This window comes from Triticum aestivum, chromosome 6D (genome assembly GCF_018294505.1).
Source record: "Triticum aestivum cultivar Chinese Spring chromosome 6D, IWGSC CS RefSeq v2.1, whole genome shotgun sequence".
NCBI lineage: Eukaryota > Viridiplantae > Streptophyta > Magnoliopsida > Poales > Poaceae > Triticum > Triticum aestivum.
In genome coordinates this window covers 189,836,753-189,855,610 of record NC_057811.1, presented here as the reverse complement: position 1 = coordinate 189,855,610, position 18,858 = coordinate 189,836,753, and the positions used below count along the sequence as shown (strand labels likewise).

Genomic DNA, 18,858 nt, shown 5'->3' with positions numbered 1-18,858 from the left:
AGAGACGACGATGTATCCCGAAGTTCACACCCTTGCGGATGCTAATCTCCGTTTGGAGCGGTGTGGAGGCACAATGCTCCCCAAGAAGCCACTAGGGCCACCGTAATCTCCTCACGCCCTCGCACAATGCAAGATGCCGTGATTCCACTAAGGGACCCTTGAGGGCGGTCACCGAACCCGTACAAATGGCAACCCTTGGGGGCGGTCACCGAACCCGTACACTTTGGCAACCCTTGGGGGCGGTCACCGGAACCCGTCAAATTGCTCAGGGCGATCTCCACAACCTAATTGGAGACCCCGATGCTTGCCCGGAGCTTTACACCACAATGATTGAGCTCCGAACACCACCAACCGTCTAGGGCGCCCAAGCACCCAAGAGGAACAAGCTCAAGGGCACCAAGCACCCAAGAGTAATAAGCTTCTCAACTTGTAACTTCCACGTATCACCGTGGAGAACTCAAACCGATGCACCAAATGCAATGGCAAGGGCACACGGAGTGCCCAAGTCCTTCTCTCTCAAATCCCACCGAAGCAACTAATGCTAGGGAGGAAAATGAGAGGAAGAACAAGAAGGAGAACACCAAGAACTCCAAGATCTAGATCCAAGGGGTTCCCCTCACATAGAGGAGAAAGTGATTGGTGGAAATGTGGATCTAGATCTCCTCTCTCTTTTCCCTCAAAAACTAGCAAGAATACATGGAGGGATTGAGAGTTCGCAAGCTCGAAGAAGGTCAACAATGGGGGAAGAACACGAGCTCAAAAGGATAAGGTTCATTGGGGAAGAAGACCCCCTTTTATAGAAGGGGAAAAATCCAACCGTTATGTGCTCAGCCCGCACACGAGCGGTACTACCGCTCTGGCGGAAGAAGCAGGGAAAAGGAGCAACCAAACATGAACCTTGGGGCGGTAGTACCGCTTATAAGCGGTACTACCGCGCACCCCAGCGGTACTACCGCTGGAGGAGCAGAACACGGGACCAAAAATGCAGTAGTGGTACTACCGCCCGACCGGAGCGGTACTACCACTTACAGGCGGTACTACCGCCCATCGGGGCTGTACTACCGCTTATAGGCGGAACTGCCGTGCCTTACTGCCGTGCAACTACTGCAAAACTCGACACGAAAAATGCAAGACCCAAAATCGAGGTGGTACCAGCGCGGAACCGTAGCCGTACTACCGCTTATGGCCATAGGCGGTACTACCGCTTTGGACAGCGGTACTACCGCTTGGGGCGATAAGCGGTACTGCCGCTCTGGCCGCGGTACTACCGCAGGGAGAAAACCAGAACTGCCATAACTTCTTCATATGAGCTCCGAATTGAGCAAACTCAAGCTTGTTGGATACAAGACGATGAGTAGCATCAAATAGAGGAGTGAAACATCCAACCGAGAAGAACCGGCATAACCTCCAACATCGAAAACATCATAGAAGATGCGAGTGAACTCCGTTTTTTATGAACTCGAGCTTGTCATCAAGATGACCATAAGCTCCAAAACTCACAAAGAGAAGAACCAAACAAGAACCAACAAAGATGATGCAAGGATGCAATGGTTTGAGCTCTCTATGAACGATACGATCAAGCTACTCATCAAGAGCCCCCCTTGATAGTACGACAATCGATCCTATAACCCGGTCTCCCAACTACCATCATGAGACCGGTAAAATAGAAAACCTATCAAGAGCAAACCTTTGCCTTGCACATGGTCCACTCGAGCTAGATGATGACGATCTTGACTCCCTCAAGTTGGACCACCTTTCTTGGTTGTGTTGGCTCGATGAAGACTAGTTGATTGCTCCCCCATACTCCACTATGGGTGAGCCACTCTTCCGCACATCTTCACCAGTCCATTGTCACCACAATGGACGGCAAGCTTCAAGCATTTGATCTCGTCATGATGCTTCACTTGAACTTGCACACCGCAACATCTTCACAAGTCCATTGTCGCCACAATGGACGGCAAGCTTCAAGCATTTGATCTCTTCATGATGCTTCACTTGAACTTGCACACCGCAACCTAACCCCACAAAGAACTCTCACGAAGATCATGCGTTAGTACACAAAGCGTAATTGACAATGCTTACCACACCATGGGATCGCTTGATCCCTCTCGGTACATCTTGTGCGCTTTGTGTGTTGATCAACTTGATTCACTCTTGACTTAGTCTTGATCAACCTTGACTCTTTCCAACTCTCTTCATTTGGATGATGTCTTGAAGGTAAACATGAATGATCACACAATCTTCTTCTTCAAGACATGCTTGCAATAAGCTCTACTCTCACATGACCAATCTTTGGATAATTCCTTAATAACACCTTGGTCACCACATAAACTCCTTGAAACCAACACATGGACTTCAAGAAATGCCTATGGACAAATCCTTCAAATATAACTCAAGGCAACCATTAGTCCATAGAGATTGTCATCAATTACCAAAACCAAACATGGGGGCACCGCATGTTCTTTCACTTACCCATTCAGTGACTTTGGCACTGGACGTTCCAAAAACGGGTACTATCGGATCGGGTGAATTAGAGAATAGACAGAGGTCCGTTGGCATTTCAGCCTTTCTTCTCCTTTCAGGGCCTATCCGAAAGAGAATCCAGTACCTCTTGGTCCTGAATATCAGAATAGGATGGACGAACCGGCCTCCGCGGATATCTTTGCTTCGGAACAAAACCCTGCAATCAAATAGATTGTCCCAAGGGCGCCATATTCTAGGAGCCCAAGTTATGCTATTGAAAATTCGTTCCTCTAGCAGTTCCGGTTTGAGCATTCCGTTCCCTTTTTCAAACTCCACTTCTTTTCATATAGCAATCCCTGATCAAAGAGAGAACAATATCCATTTCAAAACATTTCTAACAGATTCCTTAGTTCGGACCGACGAAGTAATGTCACTCGACTATTATCAACCTGACTGCAATCTTTTTCTGTCGGTAAGGATTGCACCACAGCACCTTCTACTTCTAATAGGCCATGAACTATAGATAGAGAAGAATCATTCTGAGCGAGTACATAAGAAGCGATCCACTTTTTTTCATCGGTTCCAGGGGAAGACCAAAGATCTTGCGCGGCAGGTCCGCCAGAAAAACTCAAAAGAGAAAGAAGTCTCGTTAATCTCTTCATGCTCGTTCCAAGTTCGAAGTACCTTTTGGCCAAAGAAAAACCCGCTTCCTGACACGATTGCCTCTTTATGTTTATATAGATAGATTCTATGGGGTTATTACTTAGTAAGTCTATTTTGTACAAGAGCCCCTCCTATCTGATAGAAAAGGGTCCCATGATCCAGAGCCGATCTTACCTTGGCTCGGAAACCCCAAGTTTGTCTATGAAGAGCTAATCTAATTGTATTTTTTTCTAGAATGGATTTCTTATGTGGAATACTAATGGATAGGGCTTCGTTGCTAAGTGCTACAAGATCTAGTGCACTGGAACTCGTGGTTATGGACCCGAATCCTTTAGTATGGAACATTGTCTTTTCCAAGTAAAAACCCCTAGTATATGAAAGAATGAAAAGGTGCTTTCGTTCTTGTGGAATAAGAATCCCTCGTACCTTAATGAAAGGAAAATCGTAATTTTTCGTTAGGTATTTGACCAAATAGGATCGTCCAGTTCCTACAGAACCTATCACTAAAATACCCGATAGGGCTAAGCGGAACGAAAAGGGTTTTCCATGAGATGGTAAATGAAAACGATTAGTTCCACATGAGGTTTGGGAATAAGTGATTGTCTGATAATGAGCAAGGAATATACATCTTTCTGCTAAAGAGGATCTATTAAACTCATAATTCATTAGATCCTTGTTATCAATGCCAACTAGGTATCATAAGTAAATGGATCCCGGTTGTTCAATCCTTTGATAACCAAGGTCATTCTTTGCTAAATAGAAATGATCACTATGAGTCAAACTCAATAGAATTGGATCCATTCCAAATAGCGAGAATTAGGATTCTTGATCCCTCTCAATCTCTCTTTCAATTCGAGGATCCAGAGAGGTGTTTTCATAGTCATCTCCGAATATTTGCCATCTCGGAATATTTTCGATTTCATTTTTCTATGATATGTCTTTCTATATGAAAATTGGTTATTTACGATGTACGATGATCCCTGTTAAGCATCCATAGCTGAATGGTTAAAGCGCCCAACTCATAATTGGTAAATTTGCGGGTTCAATTCCTGCTGGATGCACACGAACGGGAACATTCCATAAGTCTATTGGAACTGGCTCTCTATCCATGGAATCTCATCCATCATCCATACATAACGAATTGGTATGGTATATTCATACCATAACATAAGAACAATAAGAACTCGAATTCTTATTGATACTGGAACTCAGAGCATAGGAGGGAAAGTCGATTTATGGATGGAATCCAATACGCAGTATTTACAGAAAAAAGTCTTCGTTTATTGGGAAAGAATCAATATACTTTTAATGTCGAATCGGGATTCACTAAGACAGAAATAAAGCATTGGGTCGAACTCTTCTTTGGTGTTAAGGTGGTAGCTCTGAATAGCCATCGACTACCTGGAAAAGGTAGAAGAATAGGACCTATTCTGGGCCATACAATGCATTACAGACGTATGATCATTACCCTTCAACCGGGTTATTCTATTGCACTTCTAGATAGAGAAAAAAACTAAAGGAGAATACTTAATAATACGGCGAAACATTTATACAAAACACCTATCCCGAGCACACGCAAGGGAACCGTAGACAGGCAAGTGAAATCCAATCCACGAAATAATTTGATCCATGGACGGCACCGTTGTGGTAAAGGTCGTAATTCCAGAGGAATCATTACCGCAAGGCATAGAGGGGGAGGTCATAAGCGCCTATACCGTAAAATAGATTTTCGACGGAATCAAAAAGACATATCTGGTAGAATCGTAACCATAGAATACGACCCTAATCAAAATGCATACATTTGTCTCATACACTATGGGGATGGTGAGAAGAGATATATTTTACATCCCAAAGGGGCTATAATTGGAGATACTATTGTTTCTGGTACAAAAGTTCCTATATCAATGGGAAATGCCCTACCTTTGAGTGCGGTTTGAACTATTGATTTACGTAATTGGAAGTAACCAATTAGGTTTACGACGAAACCTAGAAATCGATCACTGATCCAATTTGACTACCTCTACGGGATAGACCTCAACAGAAAACTGTTGAGTAACGGCAGCAAGTGATTGAGTTCAGTAGTTCCTCATAGAAAATTATTGGCTCTAGAGATATGGTAATATGGAGAAGACAAAATTGTTTGAAGCACGCACAGAACCGGAAGCGCCCCTTGTTTCAAAGAGAGGAGGACGGGTTATTCACATTTAATTTGATGGTCAGAGGCAAATTGAAAGCTAAGCAGTGGTAATTAAGACCCCCGGGGGAAAATAGGGATGTCTCCTACGTTACCCATAATATGTGGAAGTATCGACGTAATTTCATAGAGTCATTCGATCTGAATGCTACATGAAGAACATAAGCCAGATGACGGAACGCAGACACCTAGGATGTAGAAGATCATAACATGAGCGATTCGGCAGATTTGGATTCCTTTCCTATATATCCACTCATGTGGTACTTCATCATATGATTCATATAAGATCCATCTGTCTAGAGATCGTCATATACATCTAGAAAGCCGTATGCTTTGGAAGAAGCTTGTACAGTTTGGGAAGGGGTTTTTTGAGAGAAAAGAAGAATCTACTTCAACCGATATGCCCTTAGGCACGGCCATGCATAACATAGAAATCACACGTGGAAGGGGTGGGCAATTAGCTAGAGCAGCAGGTGCTGTAGCGAAACTCATTGCAAAAGAGGGTAAATCGGCCACTTTAAGATTACCATCTGGGGAGGTCCGTTTAGTATCCCAAAACTGCTTAGCAACAGTCGGACAAGTGGGTAATGTTGGGGTGAACCGAAAAAGTTTGGGTAGAGCCGGATCTAAGTGTTGGCTAGGTAAACGCCCCGTAGTAAGAGGGGTAGTTATGAACCCTGTGGACCACCCCCATGGGGGCGGTGAAGGGAAAGCTCCCATTGGTAGAAAAAAACCCACAACCCCTTGGGGTTATCCTGCGCTTGGAAGAAGAACTAGGAAAAGGAAAAAATATAGCGATAGTTTTATTCTTCGTCGCCGTAAGTAAATACGTAACTAGGAATATGGAAAATTGCATTTTTGGAATTTGCAATAATGCGATGGGCGAACGACGGGAATTGAACCCGCGCATGGTGGATTCACAATCCACTGCCTTGATCCACTTGGCTACATCCGCCCCTTATCCAGCTAAAGGATTTTTTTCTTTTTTCCATTGATCATTATTCTATTTATTCTGACCTCCGTACTTCGATCGAGATATTGGACATAGAATGCCACTCTTTAAAAAGGAAAAAAGGAGTAATCAGCTGTGACACGAAAAAAAACGAATCCTTTTGTAGCTCATCATTTATTGGCAAAGATAGAAAAGGTCAATATGAAGGAGGAGAAAGAAACAATAGTAACGTGGTCCCGGGCATCTAGCATTCTACCCACAATGGTTGGCCATACAATCGCGATTCATAATGGAAAGGGACATATACCTATTTACATAACAAATCCTATGGTAGGTCGCAAATTGGGGGAATTCGTGCCTACTCGGCATTTCACGAGTTATGAAAATGCAAGAAAGGATACTAAATCTCGTCGTTAACTGAATTCTGAATAGAAAGATTAAGAAGAAAAAAAAGATTCAAAATAAAGTAAAGGTAGGCGGGGAATAACCTTATTTATGACAAGTTTCAAACTAGTAAAGTATATCCCTAGGATAAAGAAGAAGAAAAGTGGGCTAAGGAAACTCGCAAGGAAAGTTCCAACCGATCGTCTACTTAAGTTCGAGAGAGTTTTCAAAGCACAAAAACGTATCCCTATGTCTGTTTTCAAAGCACAAAGAGTTCTTGACGAGATTCGCTGGCGTTACTACGAGGAAACTTGTCATAAATAAGGTTATTCCCCGCCTACCTTTACTTTATTTTGAATCTTTTTTTTCTTCTTAATCTTTCTATTCAGAATTCAGTTAACGACGAGATTTAGTATCCTTTCTTGCATTTTCATAACTCGTGAAATGCCGAGTAGGCACGAATTCCCCCAATTTGCGACCTACCATAGGATTTGTTATGTAAATAGGTATATGTTCCTTTCCATTATGAATCGCGATTGTATGGCCAACCATTGTGGGTAGAATGCTAGATGCCCGGGACCACGTTACTATTGTTTCTTTCTCCTCCTTCATATTGACCTTTTCTATCTTTGCCAATAAATGATGAGCTACAAAAGGATTCGTTTTTTTTCGTGTCACAGCTGATTACTCCTTTTTTCCTTTTTAGAGAGTGGCATTCTATGTCCAATATCTCGATCGAAGTACGGAGGTCAGAATAAATAGAATAATGATCAATGGAAAAAAGAAAAAAATCCTTTAGCTGGATAAGGGGCGGATGTAGCCAAGTGGATCAAGGCAGTGGATTGTGAATCCACCATGCGCGGGTTCAATTCCCGTCGTTCGCCCATCGCATTATTGCAAATTCCAAAAATGCAATTTTCCATATTCCTAGTTACGTATTTACTTACGGCGACGAAGAATAAAACTATCGCTATATTTTTTCCTTTTCCTAGTTCTTCTTCCAAGCGCAGGATAACCCCAAGGGGTTGTGGGTTTTTTTCTACCAATGGGAGCTTTCCCTTCACCGCCCCCATGGGGGTGGTCCACAGGGTTCATAACTACCCCTCTTACTACGGGGCGTTTACCTAGCCAACACTTAGATCCGGCTCTACCCAAACTTTTTTGGTTCGCCCCAACATTACCCACTTGTCCGACTGTTGCTAAGCAGTTTTGGGATACTAAACGGACCTCCCCAGATGGTAATCTTAAAGTGGCCGATTTACCCTCTTTTGCAATGAGTTTCGCTACAGCACCTGCTGCTCTAGCTAATTGCCCACCCCTTCCACGTGTGATTTCTATGTTATGCATGGCCGTGCCTAAGGGCATATCGGTTGAAGTAGATTCTTCTTTTCTCTCAAAAAACCCCTTCCCAAACTGTACAAGCTTCTTCCAAAGCATACGGCTTTCTAGATGTATATGACGATCTCTAGACAGATGGATCTTATATGAAACATATGATGAAGTACCACATGAGTGGATATATAGGAAAGGAATCCAAATCTGCCGAATCGCTCATGTTATGATCTTCTACATCCTAGGTCTCTGCGTTCCGTCATCTGGCTTATGTTCTTCATGTAGCATTCAGATCGAATGACTCTATGAAATTACGTCGATACTTCCACATATTATGGGTAACGTAGGAGACATCCCTATTTTCCCCCGGGGGTCTTAATTACCACTGCTTAGCTTTCAATTTGCCTCTGACCATCAAATTAAATGTGAATAACCCGTCCTCCTCTCTTTGAGTGCGGTTTGAACTATTGATTTACGTAATTGGAAGTAACCAATTAGGTTTACGACGAAACCTAGAAATCGATCACTGATCCAATTTGACTACCTCTACGGGATAGACCTCAACAGAAAACTGTTGAGTAACGGCAGCAAGTGATTGAGTTCAGTAGTTCCTCATAGAAAATTATTGGCTCTAGAGATATGGTAATATGGAGAAGACAAAATTGTTTGAAGCACGCACAGAACCGGAAGCGCCCCTTGTTTCAAAGAGAGGAGAACGGGTTATTCACATTTAATTTGATGGTCAGAGGCAAATTGAAAGCTAAGCAGTGGTAATTAAGACCCCCGGGGGAAAATAGGGATGTCTCCTACGTTACCCATAATATGTGGAAGTATCGACGTAATTTCATAGAGTCATTCGATCTGAATGCTACATGAAGAACATAAGCCAGATGACGGAACGCAGAGACCTAGGATTTAGAAGATCATAACATGAGCGATTCGGCAGATTTGGATTCCTTTCCTATATATCCACTCATGTGGTACTTCATCATATGATTCATATAAGATCCATCTGTCTAGAGATCGTCATATACATCTAGAAAGCCGTATGCTTTGGAAGAAGCTTGTACAGTTTGGGAAGGGGTTTTTTGAGAGAAAAGAAGAATCTACTTCAACAGATATGCCCTTAGGCACGGCCATGCATAACATAGAAATCACACGTGGAAGGGGTGGGCAATTAGCTAGAGCAGCAGGTGCTGTAGCGAAACTCATTGCAAAAGAGGGTAAATCGGCCACTTTAAGATTACCATCTGGGGAGGTCCGTTTAGTATCCCAAAACTGCTTAGCAACAGTCGGACAAGTGGGTAATGTTGGGGTGAACCAAAAAAGTTTGGGTAGAGCCGGATCTAGGTGTTGGCTAGGTAAACGCCCCGTAGTAAGAGGGGTAGTTATGAACCCTGTGGACCACCCCCATGGGGGCGGTGAAGGGAAAGATCCCATTGGTAGAAAAAAACCCACAACCCCTTGGGGTTATCCTGCGCTTGGAAGAAGAACTAGGAAAAGGAAAAAATATAGCGATAGTTTTATTCTTCGTCGCCGTAAGTAAATATGTAACTAGGAATATGGAAAATTGCATTTGGAATTTGCAATAATGCGATGGGCGAACGACGGGAATTGAACCCGCGCATGGTGGATTCACAATCCACTGCCTTGATCCACTTGGCTACATCCGCCCCTTATCCAGCTAAAGGATTTTTTGCTTTTTTCCATTGATCATTATTCTATTTATTCTGACCTCCGTACTTCGATCGAGATATTGGACATAGAATGCCACTCTTTAAAAAGGAAAAAAGGAGTAATCAGCTGTGACACGAAAAAAACCGAATCCTTTTGTAGCTCATCATTTATTGGCAAAGATAGAAAAGGTCAATATGAAGGAGGAGAAAGAAACAATAGTAACGTGGTCCCGGGCATCTAGCATTCTACCCACAATGGTTGGCCATACAATCGCGATTCATAATGGAAAGGAACATATACCTATTTACATAACAAATCCTATGGTAGGTCGCAAATTGGGGGAATTCGTGCATACTCGGCATTTCACGAGATATGAAAATGCAAGAAAGGATACTAAATCTCGTCGTTAACTGAATTCTGAATAGAAAGATTAAGAAGAAAAAAAGATTCAAAATAAAGTAAAGGTAGGCGGGGAATAACCTTATTTATGACAAGTTTCAAACTAGTAAAGTATATCCCTAGGATAAAGAAGAAGAAAAGTGGGCTAAGGAAACTCGCAAGGAAAGTTCCAACCGATCGTCTACTTAAGTTCGAGAGAGTTTTCAAAGCACAAAAACGTATCCCTATGTCTGTTTTCAAAGCACAAAGAGTTCTTGACGAGATTCGCTGGCGTTACTACGAGGAAACTGTTATGATACTGAACCTCATGCCCTATCGAGCATCTTATCCCATCTTAAAGTTGGTTTATTCGGCAGCCGCAAATGCTACTCATTATAGGGATTTCGACAAAGCGAATTTATTTATTACTAAAGCCGAAGTCAGTAGGAGTACTATTATGAAGAAATTCAGACCTCGAGCTCGAGGACGTAGTTTCCCCATAAAAAAAAGCATGTGTCATATAACAATTGTACTAAATATAGTAAAGAAATCTAAATAACCTTTAGATCCATCTAAGATTTCGATTCCCGGTAAAAAAAATATAGAATAGAAAAATATGGGACAAAAAATAAATCCACTCGGTTTCAGACTTGGTACAACCCAAAAACACCATTCCTTTTGGTTCGCACAACCAAAAAATTATTCTGAAGGTCTACAGGAAGATAAAAAAATAAGGGATTGTATCAAGAACTATATACAAAAGAATAGGAAAAAGGGCTCAAATAGAAAAATAGAATCAGACTCAAGTTCTGAAGTAATTACACATAATAGAAAAATGGACTCAGGTTCAAGTTCTGAAGTAATTACACATATAGAAATCCAAAAAGAAATCGATACGATCCACGTCATAATCCATATTGGATTCCCAAATTTATTAAAGAAAAAAGGAGCAATCGAAGAATTAGAGAAAGATCTACAAAAGGAAATTAACTCTGTAAACCAGAGATTTAATATTTCTATCGAAAAAGTGAAAGAATCTTATAGACAGCCTAACATTCTTGCAGAATATATAGCTTTCCAATTAAAAAATAGAGTTTCATTCCGAAAGGCAATGAAAAAAGCCATTGAATTAACTAAAAAAGCAGATATAAGGGGAGTAAAAGTAAAAATTGCGGGTCGTCTCGGAGGAAAAGAAATTGCACGCGCCGAATCTATTAAAAAGGGTAGACTTCCCCTCCAAACAATTCGCGCTAAAATTGATTATTGCTGCTATCCAATTCGGACTATCTATGGAGTATTAGGTGTAAAAATTTGGATATTCGTAGACGAAGAATAAGTAATCTTGTCTTCGGATTCTGTCCATTGATAGAATAAAAAATGACAAGAGACTTTTTTCCTGAAATCCCTGCAAAAGAAGAAATTATACCTCTTTCTATAAGATTTAATGAAAATTGATAAATCATTTAATATAATTGCTATGCTTAGTGTGTGACTCATTATTTTTTCCTTTTTAAGAAAAAAACTTAGTAATTATAGAAAATTAACTAATAACCAACCTATTGCTTCGTATTGTCGAGATCCTAACTAAGAAACAGTCACTATATGAATAAATACCTCTATCATAAATGAGTAGATGTGTCATATAGTTGTAGCAACTGCAATTTTTTTCTCTAAAAAAGAAAAGGGATTCTAGGTTGTGAAGCAAAACTAAAGGGATGTGGATAAAGGGCGGGATGATAGAAAGAAGGAAGAGGAAATAAATAAGATATAGGATTCCACTATGTATGGTCTATGAATTACATCATAAAAGGCAATGTGATAAAGCATCAATATAATAAAAATAATAGAGAATTAAAAATTGTAACTTGAAACAAGAACTACAAATTTAAAGCAATAATAAAGAGCCGCCCGGGTTAATAAAACTGAGAAAAATTAACTCGCAAAGAAATTTTTTGGAAGCTCCGTTGCGGGATTCAGACCTAACCATTCAAGGAGAAGCAGTGGGAACGACAGAACCTATGATTCCATAGGATTCTATTGAAAAGAATCCTAACACTTCATTGGGTGGGATGGCGGAACAAACCAAAAAAATTGTCTTATTTGGTAAGTTTATAAATTAACAAATAAGACAGGAAAGAGTAAATATTCGCCCGCGAAATTCTTATTGAATTAGAATACTTTACCGCGATTCAATAAGAGTAAAAATAAGGATTTTTTAAAGAAGGATTCCATTATCTATAAATATAGAATTTAGATAAATATACACACACATCTGGATATATTCTAGATCTTCTTTTTTGACTATATATTATATTTTTCTGTTTTAACAAATTCAATATAAAAAAAACCGAACTTATTCTATTATCTATTAATGTGTATCTATCCGTACCGTAATATTTTTGAATATTATGAATTAGAGAAATTTACATGCTTTCTCATTCCATTCGCGAGGAGCTGGATGAGAAGAAACTCTCATGTCCAGTTTTGCAGTAGAGATGGAACTAAGAAAGAGAACCATCGACTATAACCCCAAAAGAACCAGATTTCGCAAACAACATAGAGGAAGAATGAAAGGAAAATCCTGCCGAGGCAATCGTATTTGTTTTGGTAGATATGCTCTTCAAGCACTTGAACCCGCTTGGATCACGGCGAGACAGATAGAAGCAGGACGAAGAGCAATAACACGATATGCACGTCGTGGTGGAAAAATATGGGTACGTATATTTCCCGACAAACCGGTTACACTAAGACCCACGGAAACACGTATGGGCTCGGGAAAGGGGTCCCCCGAATATTGGGTATCCGTTGTTAAACCTGGTCGTATACTTTATGAACTGGGGGGAGTATCTGAAACTGTAGCTAGAGCAGCTATCTCCATAGCTGCCAGTAAAATGCCCATACGAAGTCAATTTATTCGATTAGAGATATAGAACCCTAAAAGGGGTATGGAAGATAAAAAAAATGCCCGGTTTTTCTTTCTGGAAAGACAATATTTCTTTCATCCTTTTGCATTGAAATAACAAATTGAAATCAAAATAAAAAATAATATGATTCAACCTCAGACCCTTTTAAATGTAGCAGATAATAGTGGAGCTCGAAAATTGATGTGTATTCGAGTCATAGGAGCTGCTGGTAATCAGCGATATGCTCGTATTGGTGATGTTATTGTTGCTGTAATCAAAGACGCATTGCCCCAAATGCCTCTAGAAAGATCCGAAGTAATTCGAGCTGTAATTGTACGTACATGTAAAGAGTTCAAATGCGAAGACGGTATAATAATCCGCTATGATGACAATGCTGCGGTTATAATTGATCAAAAAGGCAATCCAAAAGGAACTCGAGTTTTTGGCGCGATTGCCGAGGAATTGAGAGAATTGAATTTTACCAAAATAGTTTCATTAGCTCCTGAAGTATTATAAATACTAGTAGGCGAAATTGAGACCAAAGAATTAATTTAGTAGATTGTGTTTTACGTATATGTTTTAAAATCCAAAATGAAAAAACATGTTGATTATAGAAAAATTAGGAGGAACCTAGAATTAGAGTCTTATGGGCAAGGACACTATTGCTGATTTACTAACCTCTATAAGAAATGCGGACATGAATAAAAAATGAACAGTTCGAGTAGTATCTACAAATATTACCGAAAACATTGTTAAAATACTTCTACGAGAGGGTTTTATTGAAAGTGTTCGGAAACATCAGGAACGTAACAGATATTTCTTGGTTTCAACTTTGCGACATCAAAAGAGAAAGACTAGAAAAGGAATATATAGAACAAGAACCTTTTTTAAAGCGTATCAGCCGACCCGGCTTACGAATTTATACCAACTATCAAGGAATTCCTAAAGTTTTGGGTGGAATGGGAATTGCTATTCTTTCTACTTCTCGAGGAATAATGACAGATCGAGAAGCTCGACTAAACAGAATTGGGGGAGAAGTCTTATGTTATATATGGTAATCGCCCCGCCTATAGTGCTCGAATTCTATCTCGCCCTTCCTATTTTTAAAATAAAAATAGAAAAATAGGAGAAAAAAATATGACAGAAAAAAATAGGAGAGAAAAAAAACCCGAGAGAAGCAAAAGTAACTTTCGAAGGTTTAGTTATGGAATCCCTACCCAATGGAATGTTCCGCGTTCGGCTAGAGAATGACACCATCATCCTAGGCTATATTTCAGGAAAGATACGGTCTAGTTCTATACGAATACTGATGGGGGATAGGGTCAAAATTGAAGTAAGTCATTATGATTCAAGCAAGGGACGTATAATTTATAGACTTCCCCATAAGGATTCGAAGCGTATCGAAGACTCGAAGTATAGCGAAGATTTGAAGGATACCAAAGATTCAAAGGATTAGGTTTTTCTTTTTTTTTTCTAGGGTAATAAATTCTAAGTTCTAAAATTCAAGCGAAGAGACTTATTTCACCCACTTGGAATAAATGCTTTGATCACACTATCAAAGCGTTTATTCCAACTCCGAGAGGCTTGCACCAGTCCATAAATGGATCGTTGGAGCTTGCACACTTTGTTAGCTCCCTTTGGATCGACAAAACCTTCCGGTTGCATCATATACAACTCTTCTTCCAGAAATCCATTCAGGAATGCAGTTTTGACATCCATTTGCCAAATTTCATAATCATAAAATGCGGCAATTGCTAACATGATTCGGACAGACTTAAGCATCGCTACGGGTGAGAAGGTCTCATCATAGTCAATCCCTTGAACTTGTCGAAAACCTTTCGCAACAAGTCGAGCTTTATAAACAGTAACATTACCGTCAGCGTCAGTCTTCTTCTTGAAGATCCATTTATTTTCAATGGCTTGCCGATCATCGGGCAAGTCAACCAAAGTCCATACTTTGTTCTCATACATGGATCCCATCTCGGATTTCATGGCCTCAAGCCATTTTGCGGAATCTGGGCTCACCATCGCTTCTTCATAGTTCGTAGGTTCGTCATGGTCTAGTAACATAACCTCCAGAACAGGATTACCGTACCACTCTGGTGCGGATCTTAATCTGGTTGACCTACGAGGTTCAGTAATAACTTGATCTGAAGTTTTATGATCATTATCATTAACTTCCTCACTAATTGGTGTAGGTGTCACAGAAACTGGTTTCTGTGATGATCTACTTTCCAATAAGGGAGCAGGTACAGTTACCTCATCAAGTTCTACTTTCCTCCCACTCACTTCTTTCGAGAGAAACTCCTTCTCTAGAAAGGATCCATTCTTAGCAATGAATGTCTTGCCTTCGGATCTGTGATAGAAGGTGTACCCAACAGTTTCCTTTGGGTATCCTATGAAGACACATTTCTCCGATTTAGGTTCGAGCTTATCAGGTTGAAGTTTCATCACATAAGCATCGCAACCCCAAACTTTAAGAAACGACAACTTTGGTTTCTTGCCAAACCATAGTTCATATGGCGTCGTCTCAACGGATTTCGATGGTGCCCTATTTAGAGTGAATGCAGCCGTCTCTAAAGCATAACCCCAAAACGATAGCGGTAAATCAGTAAGAGACATCATAGATCGCACCATATCTAGTAAAGTACGATTACGACGTTCGGACACACCATTACGTTGTGGTGTTCCGGGTGGCGTGAGTTGCGAAACTATTCCGCTTTGTTTCAAATGTAGACCAAACTCGTAACTCAAATATTCTCCTCCACGATCTAATCGTAGAAACTTTATTTTCTTGTTACGATGATTTTCAACTTCGCTCTGAAATTCTTTGAACTTTTCAAATGTTTCAGACTTATGTTTCATTAAGTAGATATACCCATATCTGCTCAAATCATCTGTGAAGGTGAGAAAATAACGATATCCGCCACGAGCCTCAATATTCATCGGACCACATACATCTGTATGTATGATTTCCAACAAATTAGTTGCTCTCTCCATAGTTCCGGAGAACGGTGTTTTAGTCATCTTGCCCATGAGACACGGTTCGCTAGTACCAAGTGATTCATAATCAAGTGATTCCAAAAGTCCATCATTATGGAGTTTCTTCATGCGCTTTACACCGATATGACCTAAACGACAGTGCCACAAATAAGTTGCACTATCATTATCAACTCTGCATCTTTGGGCTTCGACATTATGAATATGTGTGTCACTACTATCGAGATTCATTAAAAATAGACCACTCTTCAAGGGTGCATGACCATAAAAGATATTACTCATATAAATAGAACAACCATTATTCTCTGATTTAAATGAATAACCGTCTCGCATTAAACAAGATCCAGATATAATGTTCATGCTCAACGCTGGCACCAAATAACAATTATTCAGGTCTAATACTAATCCCGAAGGTAGATGTAGAGGTAGCGTGCTGACGGCGATCACATCGACTTTGGAACCGTTTCCCACGCGCATCGTTACCTCGTCCTTGGCCAGTGTTCGCTTAATCCGTAGTCCCTGTTTCGAGTTGCAAATATTGGCAACAGAACCAGTATCAAATACCCAGGTGCTACTGCGAGCTCTGGTAAGGTACACATCAATAACATGTATATCACATATACCTTTGTTCACCTTGCCATCCTTCTTATCCGCCAAATACTTGGGGCAGTTCCGCTTCCAGTGACCAGTATGCTTGCAGTAGAAGCACTCAGTCTCAGGCTTAGGTCCAGATTTGGGTTTCTTCTCCTGAACAACAACTTGCTTGCTGTTCTTCTTGAAGTTCCCCTTCTTCTTTCCTTTGCCCTTTTTCTTGAAACTAGTGGTCTTATTGACCATCAACACTTGATGCTCCTTTTTGATTTCTACCTCCGCTGCCTTTAGCATTGCGAAGAGCTCGGGAATTGTCTTATTCATCCCTTGCATGTTATAGTTCATCATGAAGCTCTTGTAACTTGGTGGTAGTGATTGAAGAATTCTATCAATGACGCTATCATCCGGAAGATTAACTCCCAGTTGAATCAAGTGATTGTTATACCCAGACATTTTGAGTATATGCTCACTGACAGAACTATTCTCTTCCATCTTGCAGCTGTAGAACTTATTGGAGACTTCATATCTCTCAATCCGGGCATTTGCTTGAAATATTAACTTCAACTCCTGGAACATCTCATATGCTCCATGACGTTCAAAACGTCGTTGAAGACCCGGTTCTAAGCCATAAAGCATGGCACACTGAACTATCGAGTAGTCATCAGCTTTGCTCTGCCAGACGTTCACAACTTCTGGTGTTGCTCTTGCAGCAGGCCTGGCACCCAGCGGTGCTTCCAGGACATAATTCTTCTGTGCAGCAATGAGGATAATCCTCAAGTTACGGACCCAGTTCGTGTAATTGCTACCATCATCTTTCAACTTTGCTTTCTCAAGGAACGCATTAAAATTCAACGGAACAACAGCACAGGCCATCTATCTACAATTAACATAGACAAGCAAGATACTATCAGGTACTAAGTTCATGATAAATTTAAGTTCTATTAATCATATTACTTAAGAAATCCCACTTAGACAGACATCCCTCTAATCATCTAAGTGATCACGTGATCCAAATCAACTAAACCATAACCGATCATCACGTGAAATGGAGTAGTTTTCAATGGTGAACATCACTATGTTGATCATATCTACTATATGATTCACGCTCGACCTTTCGGTCTCAATGTTCCGAGGCCATATCTGCATATGCTAGGCTCGTCAAGTTTAACCTGAGTATTCTGCGTGTGCAAAACTGGCTTGCACCCATTGTAGATGGACGTAGAGCTTATCACACCCGATCATCACGTGGTGTCTGGGCACGACGAACTTTGGCAACGGTGCATACTCAGGGAGAACAGTTTTATCTTGAAATTTTAGTGAGAGATCATCTTATAATGCTACCGTCAATCAAAGCAAGATAAGATGCATAAAAGATAAACATCACATGCAATCAATATAAGTGATATGATATGGCCATCATCATCTTGTGCTTGTGATTTCCATCTCCGAAGCACCGTCATGATCACCATCGTCACCGGCGCGACACCTTGATCTCCATCGTAGCATCGTTGTCGTCTCGCCAACTATTGCTTTTACGACTATCGCTACCGCTTAGTGATAAAGTAAAACAATTACATGGCGATTGCATTGCATACAATAAAGCGACAACCATATGGCTCCTGCCAGTTGCCGATAACTCGGTTACAAAACATGATCATCTCATACAATAAAATATAGCATCATGTCTTGACCATATCACATGACAACATGCCCTGCAAAAACAAGTTAGACGTCCTCTACTTTGTTGTTGCAAGTTTTACGTGGCTGCTACGGGCTTAGCAAGAACCGTTCTTACCTACGCATCAAAACCACAACGATAGTTTGTCAAGTTGGTGCTGTTTTAACCTTCGCAAGGACCGGGCGTAGCCACACTCGGTTCAACTAAAGTGAGAGAGACAGACACCCGCCAGTCACCTTTAAGCAACGAGTGCTCGCAATGGTGAAACCGGTCTCGCGTAAGCGTACGCGTAATGTCGGTCCGGGCCGCTTCATCTCACAATACCGGTGAACCAAAATATGACATGCTGGTAAGCAGTATGACTTATATCGCCCACAACTCAATTGTGTTCTACTCGTGCATATAACATCAACGCATAAAACCAGGCTCGGATGCCACTGTTGGGGAACGTAGTAATTTCAAAAAAATTCTACGCACACGCAAGATCATGGTGATGCATAGAACGAGAGGGGAGAGTGTTGTCCACGTACCCTCGTAGACCGAAAGCGGAAGCGTTAACACAACGCGGTTGATGTAGTCGTACGTCTTCACGATCCGATCGTTCAAGTACCGAACGTACGGCACCTCCGAGTTCAGCACACGT

The 18,858-nt window shown here is 40.9% G+C and overlaps 1 protein-coding gene across 1 annotated transcript in view; it reads left to right on the top strand.

Annotated features, from left to right (window-relative positions):
• LOC123142565 (50S ribosomal protein L2, chloroplastic-like) overlaps positions 1–7,150 on the top strand; it is a 33,522-nt gene extending 26,372 nt beyond the window's left edge. Inside the window, exons 2-3 of the mRNA XM_044561427.1 lie at positions 4,646–5,052; positions 5,704–7,150. Of these exons, the coding sequence (XP_044417362.1) occupies positions 4,646–5,052; positions 5,704–6,146 (850 nt within the window). The 3' untranslated portion in view covers positions 6,147–7,150. The remainder of the gene's footprint in view (positions 1–4,645; positions 5,053–5,703) is intronic.
• Positions 7,151–18,858: the final 11,708 nt, after the last annotated feature.